The 17,713-nt window shown below is 39.6% G+C and overlaps 1 protein-coding gene across 3 annotated transcripts in view; it reads right to left on the bottom strand.

Moving 5' to 3' along the window:
• LOC116982075 (speckle type BTB/POZ protein) overlaps nucleotides 1-17,713 on the bottom strand; it is a 107,548-nt gene that overhangs the window by 30,906 nt on the left and 58,929 nt on the right. For all 3 annotated transcript variants that reach the window (XM_033035368.1, XM_033035370.1, XM_033035369.1), the window contains exons 3-5: nucleotides 15,654-15,775; nucleotides 10,057-10,208; nucleotides 6,536-6,663 (exon numbers count right to left, since the gene is read on the bottom strand). In XM_033035368.1, coding sequence (XP_032891259.1) covers nucleotides 6,536-6,663; nucleotides 10,057-10,208; nucleotides 15,654-15,775 — 402 coding nt within the window. The remainder of the gene's footprint in view (nucleotides 1-6,535; nucleotides 6,664-10,056; nucleotides 10,209-15,653; nucleotides 15,776-17,713) is intronic.

Here is a 17,713-nt window from a genome sequence, read left to right as displayed (position 1 = left end):
TTCTGCAGTTCCTTCCTACACAGATATCAACATGACTGCCAGTTGCTGGACTAAGTTGGTTTAAAACAATGTATCAAAAAACACTCAATAGCAGTAGATTCAATAGATCACAGGTACTATCGCAACATTTGAGAAACATTTAGACTATACATGGATAGGACAGGTTTGGAGGGATATGGGCCAAACGTAGGCAGGTAGAACTAATGCAGATGGGACATGTTGGTCGGTGAGGGCCGAAGAGCCTGTTTCCACGCTTATATGACTATAACTAACTATCATCCATACCATTGCCCTAACACTGGACCAGAACAACGACAGCCTCTATTTAAGACTTCAGTAATGCCGGCATCAGAAAGATCTCTCTTTTTCTGACCCAGATGGGCTTTGCATTCTCAATATCAAAAAATGTCTTCATTCTAACTCCTCTGTATAATTAGATGGATATAATTTGTACAACCATTTCAATCCCAATGGTATTAATGATTTTACCATCCAGTACATTTGGATGTAAATATAGAAACAAAGGCTGCAAAACCTGTTTCAGCAAATCATTTTTCAGACGTTTTAAAGTAGAAGCCACCATAAATTCCACCCAGCTCAATTGCACTTCAGTGATTCTATAAATTACAGGCGTCCATACATGATCTACAACCTGCCAAAATAAACTTGTTACAAAGCATTACCAGAAAATACAGAAGGAAAAATGTTGCCATTCTTTTACTACACCTATCTTTTTAAAACTATTCTGCCAAATCCAGCAACTCCAAGTAACTGCTCCTAATTCTTCTGTGCAAGATCCTACTCAAGATTTTAAAATGTTCATGTGGGGTCACAAAGCAAGGTCACAAATGGATCATGGCATTTCAGTCATACAGAATGGAATCATGCCTTTTCATATTCTTCTGGGATTTACAGAACCCTAATTTAATGGTTTTGACAACTTATACCTAGCTTAGGAGGTGGAAGGGCGAAAAAAAAATGTGATTTACAACAAACCAATGCACTTAGCAAGGGTGAAGGGCTTTAAAGGAAATTTCATGAATATAGACAAAACATATTGTCCCAGCACTAGCCTGCATTGTATATAGGCACTAGATTGTTGATTCAATAAGGTGGGGTGTGGTATTATTTGTTCACATTGATGTTTATCATCAGGTCAGCTCCTTTCTTTCCCTGTCTGAAATCAATTTTATGTACACATCTGAAATAAACGCTGAATGCTCATATTAGTTTATGTGATCATTGATTACATAATAATTATGGGAAGATCAGCTCCCGACTCATGCCAATGAGTTGTTGCGCATATGGCATTCAAGTGAAATAGTATATTTGCGCACAGGAATACAATGTCTTTACCCATTCTCATGAAGGCATTTATTCCTTGCTGTGGTTGAGTTCGACAGGCAACAGGTCCTATGTAGAACCCAAGCTCCCAAGGCATGAACTGGCAGTAGTTGAGGACATTTAATATATCCATGTGCTCGTGTGTAGTGACACTTGCACTGAATTGAATACAAATATGAGCTTCACTGTACCCCAGTACATGTGACAATGCAATACCATTGAACTATTGATTAAATGCCAAAAGGTTACTTAACCACAAGGATCATCAAAATCATAAGTTGTTCTTATTAAACATGTACGTTGATACAATTAATTATTGCGACACAGGTCATTTAGTCAATTATCAGTTATTCCATTAGACAGATTCCCCCATTCATTTTCCTGCACCTCTCAACACTCTCTCATGCCCATGAATTCCCCTTTCTACCATCTTTCTTTCTACTCCCCTTTGGTTCTCTGGCCACTTATGTGCACTAAATCATAATTCTACAATGGCCATCTCATCAGCGGGTCATGGGTAAACGAGTTAAAATTCTCCCCATTTCTCTTCTTAAACAAAGGAACAACAAACATTGGCAATTCTCCAGGACATTGCCCATGGCTCGAGAGGATGCAAAGATCTTCAAGGTCCCATTAATCTCCTCTTGCCTGCCTCAATACCCCAGAATAGACCCGATTTCGGACCTTCGGAGGTTTGGCCCCGAGCCCTGTGGACGGTAACATTGGGAGCTTGCAGATCCCTAGTTGGTGACCGATTTTCGGGAGCTCCCACAACAGCAGCTACGTCCGCCCCGAATTGCGGGGTTTGAGTCGGCCTGTTTTCGGGGATTTTCATCGCCCGGTGCGGCTTAAAATCGGCCGCGGGAAATACTATCCCCCGGCAGGGACTTCAACATCGAGAGCCTCGATCGCCTCGATGCAGCAGTTTGACTGCCTGACCGCGGTAGAAGAAGCAGGGAAGAGATAAGACCTTTTGCCCTTTATCACAGTGAGGAGGTGCCTGGAGATTCACTGTGATGGATGTTTGTGTTAAATTGTGTTGCGTGTTTTGTTGCTTTTTAGCATGGTATAAAATTTCATTCACCCCTGTTTGAATGACAATAAAGGAAATTCAATTCATTCAGTCTCTGGAGATTTATCCACCTTAATTCTCTTTAAGAAACCTAAAACAACCAACTTCTTGATCTCAAAATGCTTTAGCATTTTTGTATACCCCACACTGCTGCTCCACGTCCTTCTCCTTTTTGAATACCAAATTACTACCTCTCCTTCATCCTCTGATTCCTATCAATAATTTTCTCCTTTCTTCTCAAGTGGTCCTAACCTCTCCAGAGTAGCTTTTTTTAACGCATGTATAAAATGCCTTGGGATTTTCATTAGTCCCACTTGCTAAGGACATTTCATGGCCCCGTTAGGTCACCTGATTAGCTACAAAAGTACAAAGGATGAGCATTTTCAACAACAAACCACCTGCAAGGAGCATGATGTACATAATCAAGTAATAGTTGATGAAGCAATTCATGTTGGAACAAAACTTTTCATAACTTCAAAAATCTGTTATGTTATCAAAAGCACTCCATGTCCCATTGTTGCCACATCACTAAGCAAATAAAGCTTTTGTCCACCATTTACTCAGGTATTTAAATCAAATTGATTGTGCCGGAATGGCAGATTGTCCAGACAAATGGATGTTACTCCGATTAATATACAGATAAACCCTTAAATCTGTTTTTAAGATGTTATACACTGGAACAATAAATATTCCAGTGAATCAGGTGGATTTAAAGATAGTGTGGGGATGGGGCCCTGGGATTATATTCAGGCAAATTGTGAAAAGATCAAAGGGGAAAGAGCCGCAAGATCTACCAAAGTCAAGATCATGCTCATATTATGGTCAGGTACATGGATAGGATGGGGTTAGAGGGTTAGAAGGCTATGGGCCAAGCGCAGGCAGGTGGGACTAGTATAGATGGGGACACATTGGTCAGCTGGACTTTATCATTATGGTCATCATTATAATCGGGCTGATTAATCAGCAGGATATTGATCAAACCATGACATTTGCTTTGAAATATAATTGTTGGACCGCCTCTATTTTTTTCTGATAATCTGTCAACACTTTCACCAATTACTTAAACTGATCTTTCCATTGTTTAAAAATCATTTTCATAATTGCTCAATTTTATAATAATTTGCAATAAAAGCCAATTAGGGAGGCTTTGCAATTCATAAATCAGAAGGAAAAAAATTGTTGAGTCAGGAGCAACAGATGGAAAAAATACCATGGCAGTGTCAATGATCGTAAATAAAACTGGGTATCAATCCAATCCATCACACTGTTCAATCACTGTTTGGTCACAATGGCACGTCAGAATCAAACTCAATAACTCCCTTTTTCAAAACATTATTGGTTAAGAATGATTGATATTTAACACTTGACTGAGAATGCTTAAACCACATAGTTTAATTAACCACTAAGCATAGGAAAGGTTTAGCAGTATTTAAATTATATTAATGTTTATTGATAATACAGTCTTTGGTAGACACAAAATGCTGGAGTAACTCAGCGGGACAGGCAGCATCTCTGGAGAGAAGGAATCACAATCACAATAATACTTTATTAGCCAAGTATGTTTTGCAACATACAAGGAATTTCATTTGCCAAGTCAGTCATACAAATAAAAAGCAACGGAACACACAAAACACATTTTAACATAAACATCCATCACAGAGACTCTTCCACCACATTCCTCTCTGTGATAGATGGCAAAAAAAAGTTAAATCTCTTCCCTTTGCTCTACCACGTTCGGGGGCCTCGAGCCTTCCGTTGACGGGATGATCTTGACTCCTGTAGCCGGCGGCGGGCCCTCCGCGTCAATGCGATCTGCTCCTGCATTGGGGAGATGTCAGCGTCGGGGCTAGTCGAACCTTCCGCAACATTGGAGCTCCCAACACCCACGGCCTCTCCCGAGACTGCGAGCTCTCGATGTAAAGACCGCAAGCCGGGGTTGAAGCGATCCCAGGCAAGGGATCGATTCCGATCTAAGTCCACGCCCCGTGGTGGAGCCCCAAGGTCACTCCGAGGAGGCCTCCAACTCCATCCATGGTAGGCCGCAGAGCAACCGCAGAATGCGATCCGAAAATTAATCGCATCTCCGGCAATGTAAGAAACTGAAAAGAAAGTTTCCCCCGACCCCTCCCCCCACATAAAACAAAACCGAAGAACTTTTACACAAACTTTTAACGCACACTAAAACAAAATTTTAAAGACGAAAACGCAAACAGACTGTTGGCGGGGCTGCCAATCGTACAGTGCCCGTGGTGAAATGGGTGACCTTTCGGGTCAAGACCCTTCTTCAGACTCTTCCCTGCACAATACAGTCTTTGTTTGACAAGGCCACAACAGGATCAGGCACATCCATAAGATTAAAGGGACCTAAACTTCAGAATGTCACAAACAGCTAAAAATTTAAGATCAAAGATAAAATTAAAAGTGGTTCCTGTGATATCTTTGCACTCCACAGCTGTAAAATGTAATGCTGGTTGAAAGTTGTGGGTTAATTGCAACAGCTACAGATACACCTATTGGCTAACCAAAAAGCAATTTATCCAGAAGGAATTAAAATAATCTCAATTTAATTGTGCAATAAAGGAGCAGTCAGCACATTTAGCCAATAATCGGGCTTCGCAGTTTAGAAATATATAGATCAACATTGTATATGCTTTGAAATTTGAGCTACAATTGCAAATTGGATTACCCAACATAGTATTCTGTGGAAGTCATTAGATTAATATTCTTCTGCAATAAAGTCACAAGAGTTTCTGACATACTGAATCCATAGAGCCTATGCTCAGGGTTACAATTCTGGTAACAATTACAGGAATTGTAATTTACTTTTCTCGAGCTGCATTATATAAAATTTACAACAGCAAAACTTTGTTATTTCATGATAATGCAGCTCATAACTAATATACCTGCAGAACACTGAATAGTTAAGTTCATCCAAGTTCACTAGTTAAGTTCATCCAAGGCTTTATTCAAATTTATCCAGCTTGCTGTTCAGTTACAGTTTTAGTTTTAGAGATCAGAATCAGAATCACTTTATTCGCCAAGTATGTTTTGCAACATACGAGGAATTTCATTGGCCAGGTCAGTCATACAATTAAAAGCAACAGATCACTAAAAAAACACATTTTAACATGAACATCCACCTAAGTGACTCCTACACATTCCTCGCGGTGATGGAAGGCGAAATAATGTTCAAGTCTCTTCCTTTTGTTCTTCCTCGGTCGTGGGCCTCGAGCCCCCGTTGACGGGATGATCTTGACTCCCGTAGCTGGTGGCGTGTCCGGGCCCTCCACATCGAGGCGATCAAGCTCTCGCATCAGGGGGATGTCAGCTCCCCCGCGCCGGGCGATCGAACCTCGCGTCGGGGCTGGTAGATCTAGCCTCACCCGAGACTGCGAGCCCTTGATGGTGATTCCTGCGATCCCAGGCAAGGGATCAGCTCCGATGTTAAGTCCACGCCCCGCGGTGGGGCTCACGACAGTCCCAGGAGGCTTCCAGCTCCATCGATGGAAGGCCGCAGAGCCCGGAGGATGTGATCCGAAAATTAATCACATCTCCGGGAAGGTAAGAGCTTGAAAAAAAAAGTTTCCCCCGATTCCCTCCCCCCTCCCCCCACATAAAACAAACTGAAGAACATTAAAACAAACTTTTAACGCACCAAAAAAATAATAAAAAGAAAGAAAAAACGAACAGACTGCCGGAAGGGCAGCCATCGCCCCTGGTGGTCTATATGGCGCGGAAACAGGCCCTTCGGACCGAGTCCGCACCGACCAGCAATCCCCACACGTTAACACTATCCTACACACACTGGGGACAATTTTATATTTATACCAAAGAAGACTTGCGACTCCGATGCAGCAGATTTATAACAATCAGATTCATTACAGTCAGGTAAGAGAGTGTTTAATGTATAAGGAGTAATCAAATAGTATTTGAAAATGTTTATATTTATATTAGGCAGAATAATTTACAGAATATATCATCATTCACAAACCACATTATCTGGAGACCAGTACCACATTAATTCACAATACCAGCACTTTGTTATCAGTCCATTACTTTGTGAGTGGTTTGGCTGGAAAAGCGAGCATGAACAAGCATTTCTGCATCTTAAGAACTTACTTCACAGAACAATGTGAGCTTGTCATCAGGAAGGAGTCCATTGGCCTCATCCAATAGAAAATCTCTTCGAATAAATTTCTTAAAACCCCAGTCTTTACCTTGCACAAATCGATATGCCCGTTGGCTTTCTGCAAAACAAAATTGGATTCATTGTACTTAGCTGAAAGTGTAACACTGCAGAGTAAATCTACTCTAGATACAGGTCACCTACTGTACACATCAACTTGCATTTCAGCAGAACAGTTTTAGTCACCATAATAATATCCTGTACATCGACTCATGGCGATGAAAAAAAAGGGTAGATATTGAAGATAGACAAATTACATTATTAAGCTGACAAAATTGAAACGTGATCTTTAACCTTAACAATTTAGTTATAAATTCTGGCGCATCAATAAATTGAACAGTGCAAAGCCTCAGTCGATTGCTGTTCCTGATTCCTTAAGAATAAATTCAGCTAAAAATGAACGCTCTGTAATTTGTTAACGAGCCTAGGCAATGCAATTCTATCAATACCAAGTTTAATTTTTTTTAATCACAGGTTTTAAAAAGACCATGTTTACCAGCTTCTTAAATGTTATAACTTCATCAGCTGACCTACTCAAAATATTCAAATTAAATATGAAACCAATCCCAAAAGTTGAATAATTAAATCTGTGGGAAATAAAAGCAACTGTTTACAGTTCAAGGGTGGCATAGTGTCGTAGCTCGTAGAGTGCTGCCTCACATCGCCAGAGACTAGGGTTCAACTCTGTGTGGGGTTTGCATATTCTCCCTGTGACCGTGTGGGTTTCTTTCCTCCACACATCCCAAAGGCCTGCAGGTATGCAGATTAAATGGCCTCTAAATTACCCCTAGTGTGTCGGGAGTGGATGCAAAAGTAGAATATACAACTAGTGTAAACGGATGATCAAAGGCCGGCATGGATTTGCTGGGCCAAAGGGTCTGTTTCCAAACTGTATAGTTACACTAAATACGTTTCTGAACATGTTTCACAGTTAATAATATACCGAGATTATTAAATGTTGCTAAATAATGAAAATAGCTTTGTGAAAGAATCACAAATGGAGAGATATAAAAAGTTAAATCCTTCCACTTTTGGAATCTTGTTTCAAGCCCACATTCAAGTCACTTTCTACTTCTGGTCATAAAATCCAAGGTGGAATGAAGCAAAGCAGCCACACTGCAAACCTCAGTGGCAATAAAAACTGGCTGCACTAAGATTCAAAGGGGATTGACATCTTACAAAGCAAAACTGAGGTGTGTGTTTAAAAGCAAACTATAGTGTATTTTTTCTGCAAAGTCAGAGCTGGTAGAACTTGACAACACTATTAAATGTCAAATCATTAAATATTCCACCAGTCAAAATGTGCTGCTCATTAATGTGAAAAAAAATTTAATCACACATTTTCTTCAAAAGCTGTGATTTCTCAGAAAGAGGAGAAATGAAACCCCTTGAGTTTTCTTAAAGAAATGCAACATGCATTGTATAAAGTGTCATGCAAAAAACAAAATAATTCCAATCCACAAACCCTCAAAGAAGCATTTAGAGCTGTATTGTAATATTATAGAAACTAAGTTCAAAGGTGCAAAGTACAAAAAGCGAAAATAACTTTAACAGTGAAAGACTGTAATGTTTAAACTACAGTTTAAACTAGCATGTTAAATAAAACTGATTGTTGAATGCATCAATGCACGCATGCACACAAATCATGATACTTTATGGAGATGCAAAATCTAAGGATGAGTAAATGGTTTAAGACTTCCATACAGGAACAGCCCTTCATTCAATATTAAACTTCACTTAAAAGGCCAATTTGATAGTGCAAATGCCCAATAGCTAAAATGCAACCGTTCCCTTCCAGATACAAAAATAATTGAAGTCAAGTAAAATGTTGAAAATTTATGATAGGCCCTTCAGCATCCAAGGAAAAATATATCTCATCAACAATTGTTGTTACTTCTCAACCTAAAATGCCAATTCACTTAAAATGCCACAGAAGACTGTGGAGGCCAAGTCAATGAATATTTTTAAGAGATAGATTCTTGATTCGTACAGGTGTCAGGGGATATGGGGAGAAGGCAGGAGAATTGGGTTAGAAGAGAGCGATAGATCGGCCATGATTGAATGGCGGAGTAGACTTGATGGGCCGAATGGCCCAATTCTGCTCCTGTCATTTATATTGTTTTTAAAAAATCACACATAGGCATGCAAAACGAATAATCCTGTAGAAATGAAGTGTCCCCAGAATGAAACTGTTCACTTCGATCCTGCAAACCAACAGTAACTCCAGTACGTGAATCAAATTGAGATTTCACCTGCTCTCAGAATGGGTTAACTATCTTTTTAAACTTCTAACAATTTTTTCAGCTCCTCAAAATCCATGACTAGCTCTAAAAATATATACTAAAGTTTTATTCAAAATGGGAAGTACAGTACATATATACACCAGCTGAGAAGAAGACACCTTTACATTTATTCTACCTTAGAATATTTTTATAGAAAACGAAACTATCTAATGTTCCTTCCTTCAAATAATCTCTACATGTAAAACTAAAAAGCTGCTTTCTGTTTGACGGGCCATGTAGCAAATGCAGACTTGTAAATGAGTGGAGGTTTTACTATTTCATACGCAAATACAAAATTCAGATGTGGCTCCAAGTACCACCAAACTTGCAGCTACATCTGCAAGATCAGAACTTAAGTTGGAAGCCTCGCCGTACAGTTATATCTCTTAATTTTTTTGGTACAAACAGCTGCAGCAAATGGTGCCAATAGCAATTCATTATTCAGTTGGTGATTTCTGCAGCTAATGACCAAATCTATGTAGGAATCCTAATTAATATGTCCTTCAGCTCAGGCCACATTACCTGTCTCAGCAATTTTTCTGCAGTTGCAGAAGCGAAGGTTAATGGAGTGTTGCCGCTTGTCTTTTTTATTGCAGTTTTGAGCACCGTGTCTTTACTATATTTGCTATAACTTCCATGACTCAAGTGAGCATTTTCACTTGGACACCAATGACTCCTGTAAATCTAATTTAAAATAGGAAGCAAACCAAATGATAGCAAGACATTTCGTATTTTCTTTATGGTAGATGGGAGAAGGGGAAGCTGTTACTGCTGGAGTGCATACGGTTCCTATTGGCAGCAAATGCAGAAAGAGAAGCACAAAGTACTTAATAAAATTAATTATGTCTGATCAGTGAGCAAATAAAAATATATCCATTAATTTTGGAAATCTTAAATAAACTGTATACCAGGCAATGACTTGGTAAACCTGTTTCTTTCCCTCCCCCTCTCCAAGTACTCAGGTCTCAAGCAGAAGATAAGTAGACAATCCAAAAACTCTGGAAAATATTTCTTTAAACAAAAAATAAAGGACTGGCCAGTCAGGCCAGAAAGCACAGAGCTGGGGACACATTGGTCATTAATAGTTGTTAACTTAGACCAGTTTGCACAAATATATAGAACCGCATTTAAATGCTACTCCTGTATCTGAAGTATACTGTCACTTCACTTACCCATTGCCTTAGTTTCTTCACCTTTTGCGTTCAGAATGGAGAATTTAAATTTTGCTCTGACTTCACTTTTTGGACAGCTGACTAGCAGCAGGTAGAGTGATAGGTAATCTTTACTTTCCTCATCTAAACCCTTAGGGTTCACTCGGAGGCACCTTAAATATACATAAAAAATGAAATATGTTAAAAAGAAAATGAATGATCACATACAGGCTAAAAAAAATTTAAAAAGCATTTAGATGCAGGTTTGGCCTGCCTCATTTTTTCTCTTCAGCTTGACTACATCTTAACTATATCTATATCTATAGAATATAAATACAACTCGTTTTGAAAAATCTCTCTCTCATTCTAAGTAATTCTATTATTCAACAATTCTGTCTTGCACTTCAGGCCATGACGTGGATGTTGCTATTTAACTATTTGTAGTTAACTTTGAAATAATTTGTGGTGCAGCAACTATCCCCAAACAGTTACTAAAATAAGACAAGTAAACAAATGTCTATAAATATATTAAGTATCTCCAGTTTGCTCCTCTCCTCAAATTATATAATATTTTACAATGGACTTATCGTACTTACCATTCTCCCCCTGTAATTTTGTGCGGCACTTGGGAGATTTGGAACACTGCAACAATTTGGATGAAAGGTTGCTTCTCAGCCCTAATGAACTGAGAAGCATGCCAACTCTTCCTCAGAGCATTTTTATCCAATTTGACCCCAAAGCTCTGGACCAAAACTCCAATTATAGTTTTCTTCCTATTGCCAATCACTTCATTTTCTTTCTGACACTGTTCAAGTTCACTACATGGCAGATTATGTCCAGTTTAAATGTTCAGATATTATTCATAGTTGTGAAAAGCTTAATGAGTGAATTCAAAGAAAAAATGTTTGCAAGGTGCCAAGATTAAACAAAAAAAAATTGGTACGCGTTTCATGCCTTGAAAACAGAACTACTCACAATACTGACCTTTGTGCCTCTACTAGCCTTAATTAGTCACTTAGATTAGCAGTAAGTATGAATACTTAAATATATAGACAAGCAAAATTAAGAAAGACTGTTAATCCTGCAAATATCCCAAAGTGAAATTTCAAAACAATTATGGAATACAGCTAAAATTCTCAAAAATATATCCTGTTGCAGTGCAGTTGTGGAATTTGTAAAGCTTTTAGACTTCTTGAGGTGAGTTCTCACTGTTTCATTGAACAGTTAAAATGTTGAATAGAATGGGTGATGATGGCCAGCGTGGACCAAGGAGCCTGGTTCAATGCAGCATCTCTAAACAATTGTTGATTCTTATAAAAGTGAGTGTCAAGACAGAGTACATATAGAGGGGGGGGAAAGAAAGAAAGAAAGGGGATGGGGATTGTTAGATTACCGAAAATTGGAGAATTCAATGTTCAAATTCCTGACACCACTCTTCCCTTTCTCGATCTCTCTCTCTATCAGAGGGAACAGACTAGACTGACATCTACTACAAGCCTATCGACTCCATAGTCGTATAGAGGTATACAAGATCATGAGGTGAACGAGATTAGAAGCACTTTCACGCAAAGGAGGGTTATCACGAACCAGAGGACATAGATTTAAGGCAACAGGGGCAAGATTTAATCAGTACCCAAGGGGCAACTTTTTCAGAGGTGGGTATGGCGCGAGTTGCCAGAGGAGGTAGATACTATAACAAAATGTAAGATATTTGGGCAGGTACATACACAGGAACGATTTAGAGAGATATGGGCCAAACGTTGGCAAGTGGGACTAGTGTAGATTGGGGCAGGTTGGTTGGCATGAACAAGTTGGAGTGAAGGGTCTATTTCCGTGCTGTCTGACATTATGATTTCTAGTTATTCGGACGACACTTCCTCTCACCCTGCCTCTTGCAAGATGCAATCCTTTGAGGGCCTGTCCCACGAGCATGCGACTGCATGCGGCAAGAAGGTCACGTGATCCCCGTACAGGGCCTGCCCCACCAGCATGCGACGAGCGCAACCAAACCGGAAGCGAGGGCCGCGCGGAGGTCGAGTGATCCCGTACGAGTTGACGTGAAGTTCAAGCGAAATCCGCGGGAAGTTCGCGCGTGACATACAGCGTCGAGACGGCCTCAATGCGGGCCGGCAGGCCATTGCCACGCGGAATCTTTGGACAGTGTCAGTTTTTCAGAGCCCTGCGCGATGTCGGGACCAGCTCCACACAACTCCATACGGCTCCGGCAATCGAAGTGGGACCGGCCCCGCGAGGCCGTATGGCTCAAGCAACCACGTTAGGTCGCGCTTGCCGCATGCAGTCGCATGCTCGTGGGACAGGCTCTTTACTCTCAAAGCTTCGGTCTCGGCCGAATCTGCTCCCAAGATGTAGCTATCCATTCTAGGACATCCCTCACCGCGACTCCTCAGTAATTCCTTCGCACCCAAACAATCCTCTCGCCGGGTACTTTCCCCTGCAACAACAGGTTGTGAACCTGTCCCTGTCCCTCCTCCCTCGCCTCCATCGCCTCCATCCAGGCACCCCAGCAGTCCTTCCAGGTTCACGTGCACCTCATCTACTGCACTCGGTGGTGTTCCCATTGTGGCCTCCTGTACTTCGACAAGACCAACCAAAGACTTGATGAATGATTCGCCCAACAGATCTCCTGGTTGCTAACTATTCTAACTCGCCTTCCTATTACCCTACTGAGCTTTTTTCCTGGGCCTCCTCCATTCCCAGAGTGATACCACACACAAACTGGAGGAACCTCACCTCATATTCTCCCCCTCCCCCCCACATTCCTTCCTTTGGCTTCGCAATTTGCAACTCAATTCTTTTGTCATGCATCTTTTTCCATCGCTGGGCTTTGTCCAACCATTTAGACATCACCCCCACCCTTGCCTGTATTCATCCATTATCTGCCATGCTTTGTCCTGCCCCTAGCTTTCTTCCTCCTCACCAGCACCCCATCTGAACAAGACCTGAAACGTCACATATCTATGTTCTATAGGGATGCCGACTCGCCCACTGAGTTACCCCAGCACTTTGTGTCATTTGTTTCTCATTAGATTGGCTCCCCTTCCATGAGAACAAGGTTAGAACAACCAGCTTTTTCGTTCATTATTCGATTATCCAAGTGCAAAAAGGAATATATCAGGAATATTTCAGGAATATATAATAAATAAGCGGAAGTGTTTTTTTCTGTAAATTATTTTTAGGTTTAACTAAAAACAAGTGCAAATATTGGCAAACAAAGTTAATACCGAACCCCAGTGTCAATCACTGTGCACCAAGTCTAAGTTACATTGGTGAGGCCCGAATAGCATTCTATACTACACATATACCAGTGCTATCGCCTACTCCAGCTGTGTTAGATTTCAACACTGGCAGAACAATAATGAACAGTTTTATCAATACACATGCTCAATCTATTTAGTTATTTATTTATTTGATTGTCCTTTAAAAAGACTGATTTAGACCAAAATCCATCTTCAGAGAACGTAAAAATTGCAACATCCCACAAATTAGGTAGACTCCACTTACAATTCACCCTTTGATCATTCTTGGAAAGTTCAGTAACTTGGAATATAACAATTTCCCCCTTGAACCCCATCAACCATCTTCCATCACAATAACCCCTATTACCTGACATTTAAACTGAATCTAATATGCTGAACAAACTGAATTTTGAATGATCAATAATCAAAAATATTTAGTGCTTCTGAAGTGTCCAAGTAATTCACTATTTAGTGATCTTGACATCAAGTGAAATACTTCCAATAAACATTTCCCACAACAGTCCAATCACCTATCATTGATATTCACTGATATTATCATGACCAAATTCCCCATCATCACCAGAATAACCATTGAACAAAAGCCAACTGTCCATTCTGCAGTGAATATCTCGCCACCAGGATTCCAGACTTTCATCCAATTACAAGATACTAACCATGACCATACCTGATCATTGCTTGTCTGATTCCAATTCTCAGCTCAGCACTGAATTGGCCATCCTATTCTTCCCACCACCAGCACTGCACTATCTATTGTCAATATGTATTGATTCAAACTACCAATCTTCACAACTATCACCACCACCTTCACACGACAAGGGCAGCAGTGGGCAGAACAGTTTTCCTCAAGTTTCACACAATCCTACTCTAAAAAACATTACTATCTCTTCATTTTTGCAAAGTCAAAGTTTGAAACTTACTCGACAATACCGCAGGAATAATAAGCAACTACAGGTGCTAGAACCTTGAGAAAAACATGAAGTGCAAGTGGAGTCAGAGGATCAGGCAGTACCTGTGGAGGTGATGGGCAGGTGACTTATCAGGACTGAAGGATCGCAACCTGAAATGTCACCTGTCCATTCCCTGCCCGGATGCTGCCTGACCTGCGCAGTTACTCCAGCACTTGTGTAATGCTCAATACCATAGAAATCCTTCACAAGGACTACAACAGTATCAATATTTTTTGAAGAGCAACTAACATGGGCATTAAATGCTGGTCTTCACAATTATACTAAAGCCCAAGAGAAAATAGAGTCTTTCTTGAAACCACCTCCTTTCACTTCTTATTCCAGAGCAGCAGAATGAAAGGAAGCAATGAATAACTGTTTTTTCCAATCTGAAAACTGGTCCAATACCAACAGGATCATTGTACACAGACGAACATTGGAAAGAAAAGTAAACAGAATATTTACAAAATGTATAGACATATGCTATCACCTAGACATTTTAAATATTTGATATGAATTTGTTATCCATTTCATGAGCTTTAACTGTCAGGCAGTTGAATATCAATTATGATATTAATCTGAAGTTTCTGAAGAAGGGTCTCGACCGGAAACATCACCTATTCCTTCGCTCCAGAGTTGCTGCCTGTCCCGCCGAATTACTCCAGCTTTTTGTGTCTATCTTTAGTTTAAACCACCATCTGCAGTTCCTTCTTACACACTGAATTTCAATTAATATTTTTTTCAAAAAGTTCTCATTAGAGGCCTTTAAAAACATGTTCCCAGTCCATCTGGGCTACATTTTAGCACAAATTTACAAGGGGAAAAGACTAATGTTTAAACACACATTTTCAATGATGCATCCTAGACAATTAACTGCAGTCATTGAACACAAATCTTCCAAGTGCAGCACATATTCTATTCTTCTTGCACAAAGAATTGAGTAGCCAACTTGAAGCCAAAAGATAGCACAAAACGTGCTTGCAGATATGCAGCAATGCGGGCTAATGCGGGGTCGATTTGCTGATTTTAAAATCTGGAGTATCTTAACTAAATTCTCATTCCAATACAAAAATAGTAATTTGCTTTAAAGAATTGCAAGATATTACAGGGGGTTGTTAAAAGATTATGCACAAAGGTTCAAAGAAGCTCATGAAATATGGTCCAACAGCGCATCTAAACCGTTTGTAGGGAAGTTTTAAATTAAGGACCAAGGCTTTCATATCTGTGAAAAATTAATTCTGCTTTTTGAGCTATGTAGTCCAAAAATGCATCAAATGATAATACAAATCAATATAGACACAATATAATGGAGTATCTATGTGTCTATTTGCTTCAAGCATTTCCAATAATTTTGTCTTTTGCAAATGAAATAAAAATCACCGAGTTCCAGGCTTACCATTTCAATTTATCATTTGCTCCGGACGAGAAAGTTGAACTCTTGATAACTTCTCCCATTTCTTCCCGACAAAAACTGAAATTATTGATCGTCCACATGTAGGAGAACTTCACGACTTTTATCTAGCAAAAAGAAAAATAAATTGGAAAGACAAATATTGAAGGAAATACTTCCATTACAGGTCTAAAATAGTTGATCCTTGCTTAATTAGAAACGTGTACTTAACACGTGAAGACTACCGTGTTCTTCGGGCTATATATCCCAATGACAGAGCACCTCTGAAAAAGTTAACAAATTAGCATACTATCCATAGATTCTAACATAATACACAATCAACTCCGAAACAAAATCAAACAATTCAACAAATCCAGCTCAAATATTTATGACTGAAGCCAAAAAGCTCTCTGTTGACCACAACTTCATGACTTTGTACCCTGTATGAACTCAACTCCAAAGCAAGTCATTTCAAATAAATCCAGAGGCAACAGTTCGCATCAGTTGGCAGCACCAACCACTGGGTCAGAGACAAAATGTCTGAGCTCGTAATTTAGGCTGCAATACCATTGCAATGATCTGAGACGTCTGCATTATCAAAGATGCTGAGCTACAGGCCTATAGTTGCAATGACCCATTGAAGGTTAATAACTTATTTTGTAATCTGAGCTCATACTTCTTAACCAACTCCACCCAAAGCAAACAAAGAGGTCATTTACTATCTACCTGTTCTGGATATTACTGCTGAAAAAAAAACATTAATACTTCTATTTCCACTTCTGTTACTACACTTAAAATTATTCAATGCAACATCTTGAAATATGTCATGTCATAAAAGTAAAAGGTGTTTGTTTTATGTGCCTCAAGAATTTAGCTTCTACAAATTAGTTATCCATTGAAAGGTATTTATGATTTATATGCAAGTTCTTATAATTTTCTCAGTGGTCACACTGAAAACATTGTTGTCATTGGTTGCCTCATGAAAAACATGCTACACTTGGCAATTCAACAGTACCGCACACATTCCTGTTCCGCAACTTAAGCTGTTCAAATTCTGCGAGCTGAAAAAGCCTGGAGGAAATTCAATTCGTACAAAGTGAAATTTCAAAAATGAACTGAATTTTAGCACTGAAATTTTAAAGGACTGCAGATACTGTAAAGTTAGTGCCCTCCATAATGTTTGGGACAAAGACCCATCATTTATTTATTTGCCTCTGTACTACACAATTTGAGATTTGTAATAGAAAAAAAAAAAAATCATATGCGGTTAAAGTGCACATTGTCAGATTTTAATAAAGGCCATTTTTATACATTTTGGTTTCACCATGAAGAAATTATAGCAGTGTTTATACATAGTCCCCCCCATTTCAGGGCACCATCATGTTTGGGACAGCAATGTCATGTAAAAAATGAAAGTAGTCATGTTTAGTATTTTGTTGCATATCCTTTGCATGCAATGTCTGCTTGAAGTCTGTGACATCACCAGTCTTCTCTGGTGATGCTCTGCCAGGCCTGCATTACAACCATCTTTGGCTTATGCTTGTTTTGGGGACTAGTACCCTTCAGTTTTTTCTTCTGCATATTGAAAGGCATGCTCAATTGGGTTCAGATCGGGTGATTGATTTGGCCACTCAAGAATTGACAATTTTTTAGCTTTGATAAACTCCTTTGTTGCTTTAGCAGTATGTTTGGGATCATTGTCTTGCTGTAGAATGAACCGCCGACCAATGAGTTTTGAGACATTTGATTGAACTTGAGCAGATAGGATACGTCTATACACTTCAGAATTCATTATGCTACTGTTAATCCTGGCCAAATTGGAGAGGCTAGGACTTTAAAATGGGGTAAAAGCTTAAGGGTTGCTGGGAGATTTGGTCAATTTGGAATTGCTCTCTGCAGAACTGGGACAAGCTGCGTGCGGAGTGCTGCCAGTGTGTCTAGAGCCTAGATACAAGTTGCAAGAAAAGAATAAGAACATATGCAGACCCTGCCAATTAGATGCAATATGCAAAGAATGGATTGGATGGCTGCAAACCAGACATACACCTTGTAAATAATTGTAAATA

The sequence above is a fragment of the Amblyraja radiata genome, chromosome 16 (genome assembly GCF_010909765.2).
Source record: "Amblyraja radiata isolate CabotCenter1 chromosome 16, sAmbRad1.1.pri, whole genome shotgun sequence".
Taxonomy (NCBI): Eukaryota; Metazoa; Chordata; class Chondrichthyes; order Rajiformes; family Rajidae; genus Amblyraja; species Amblyraja radiata.
The sequence above is the reverse complement of the archived record's forward strand: the minus strand, read 5'-3'. Positions and strand labels throughout refer to the sequence as shown.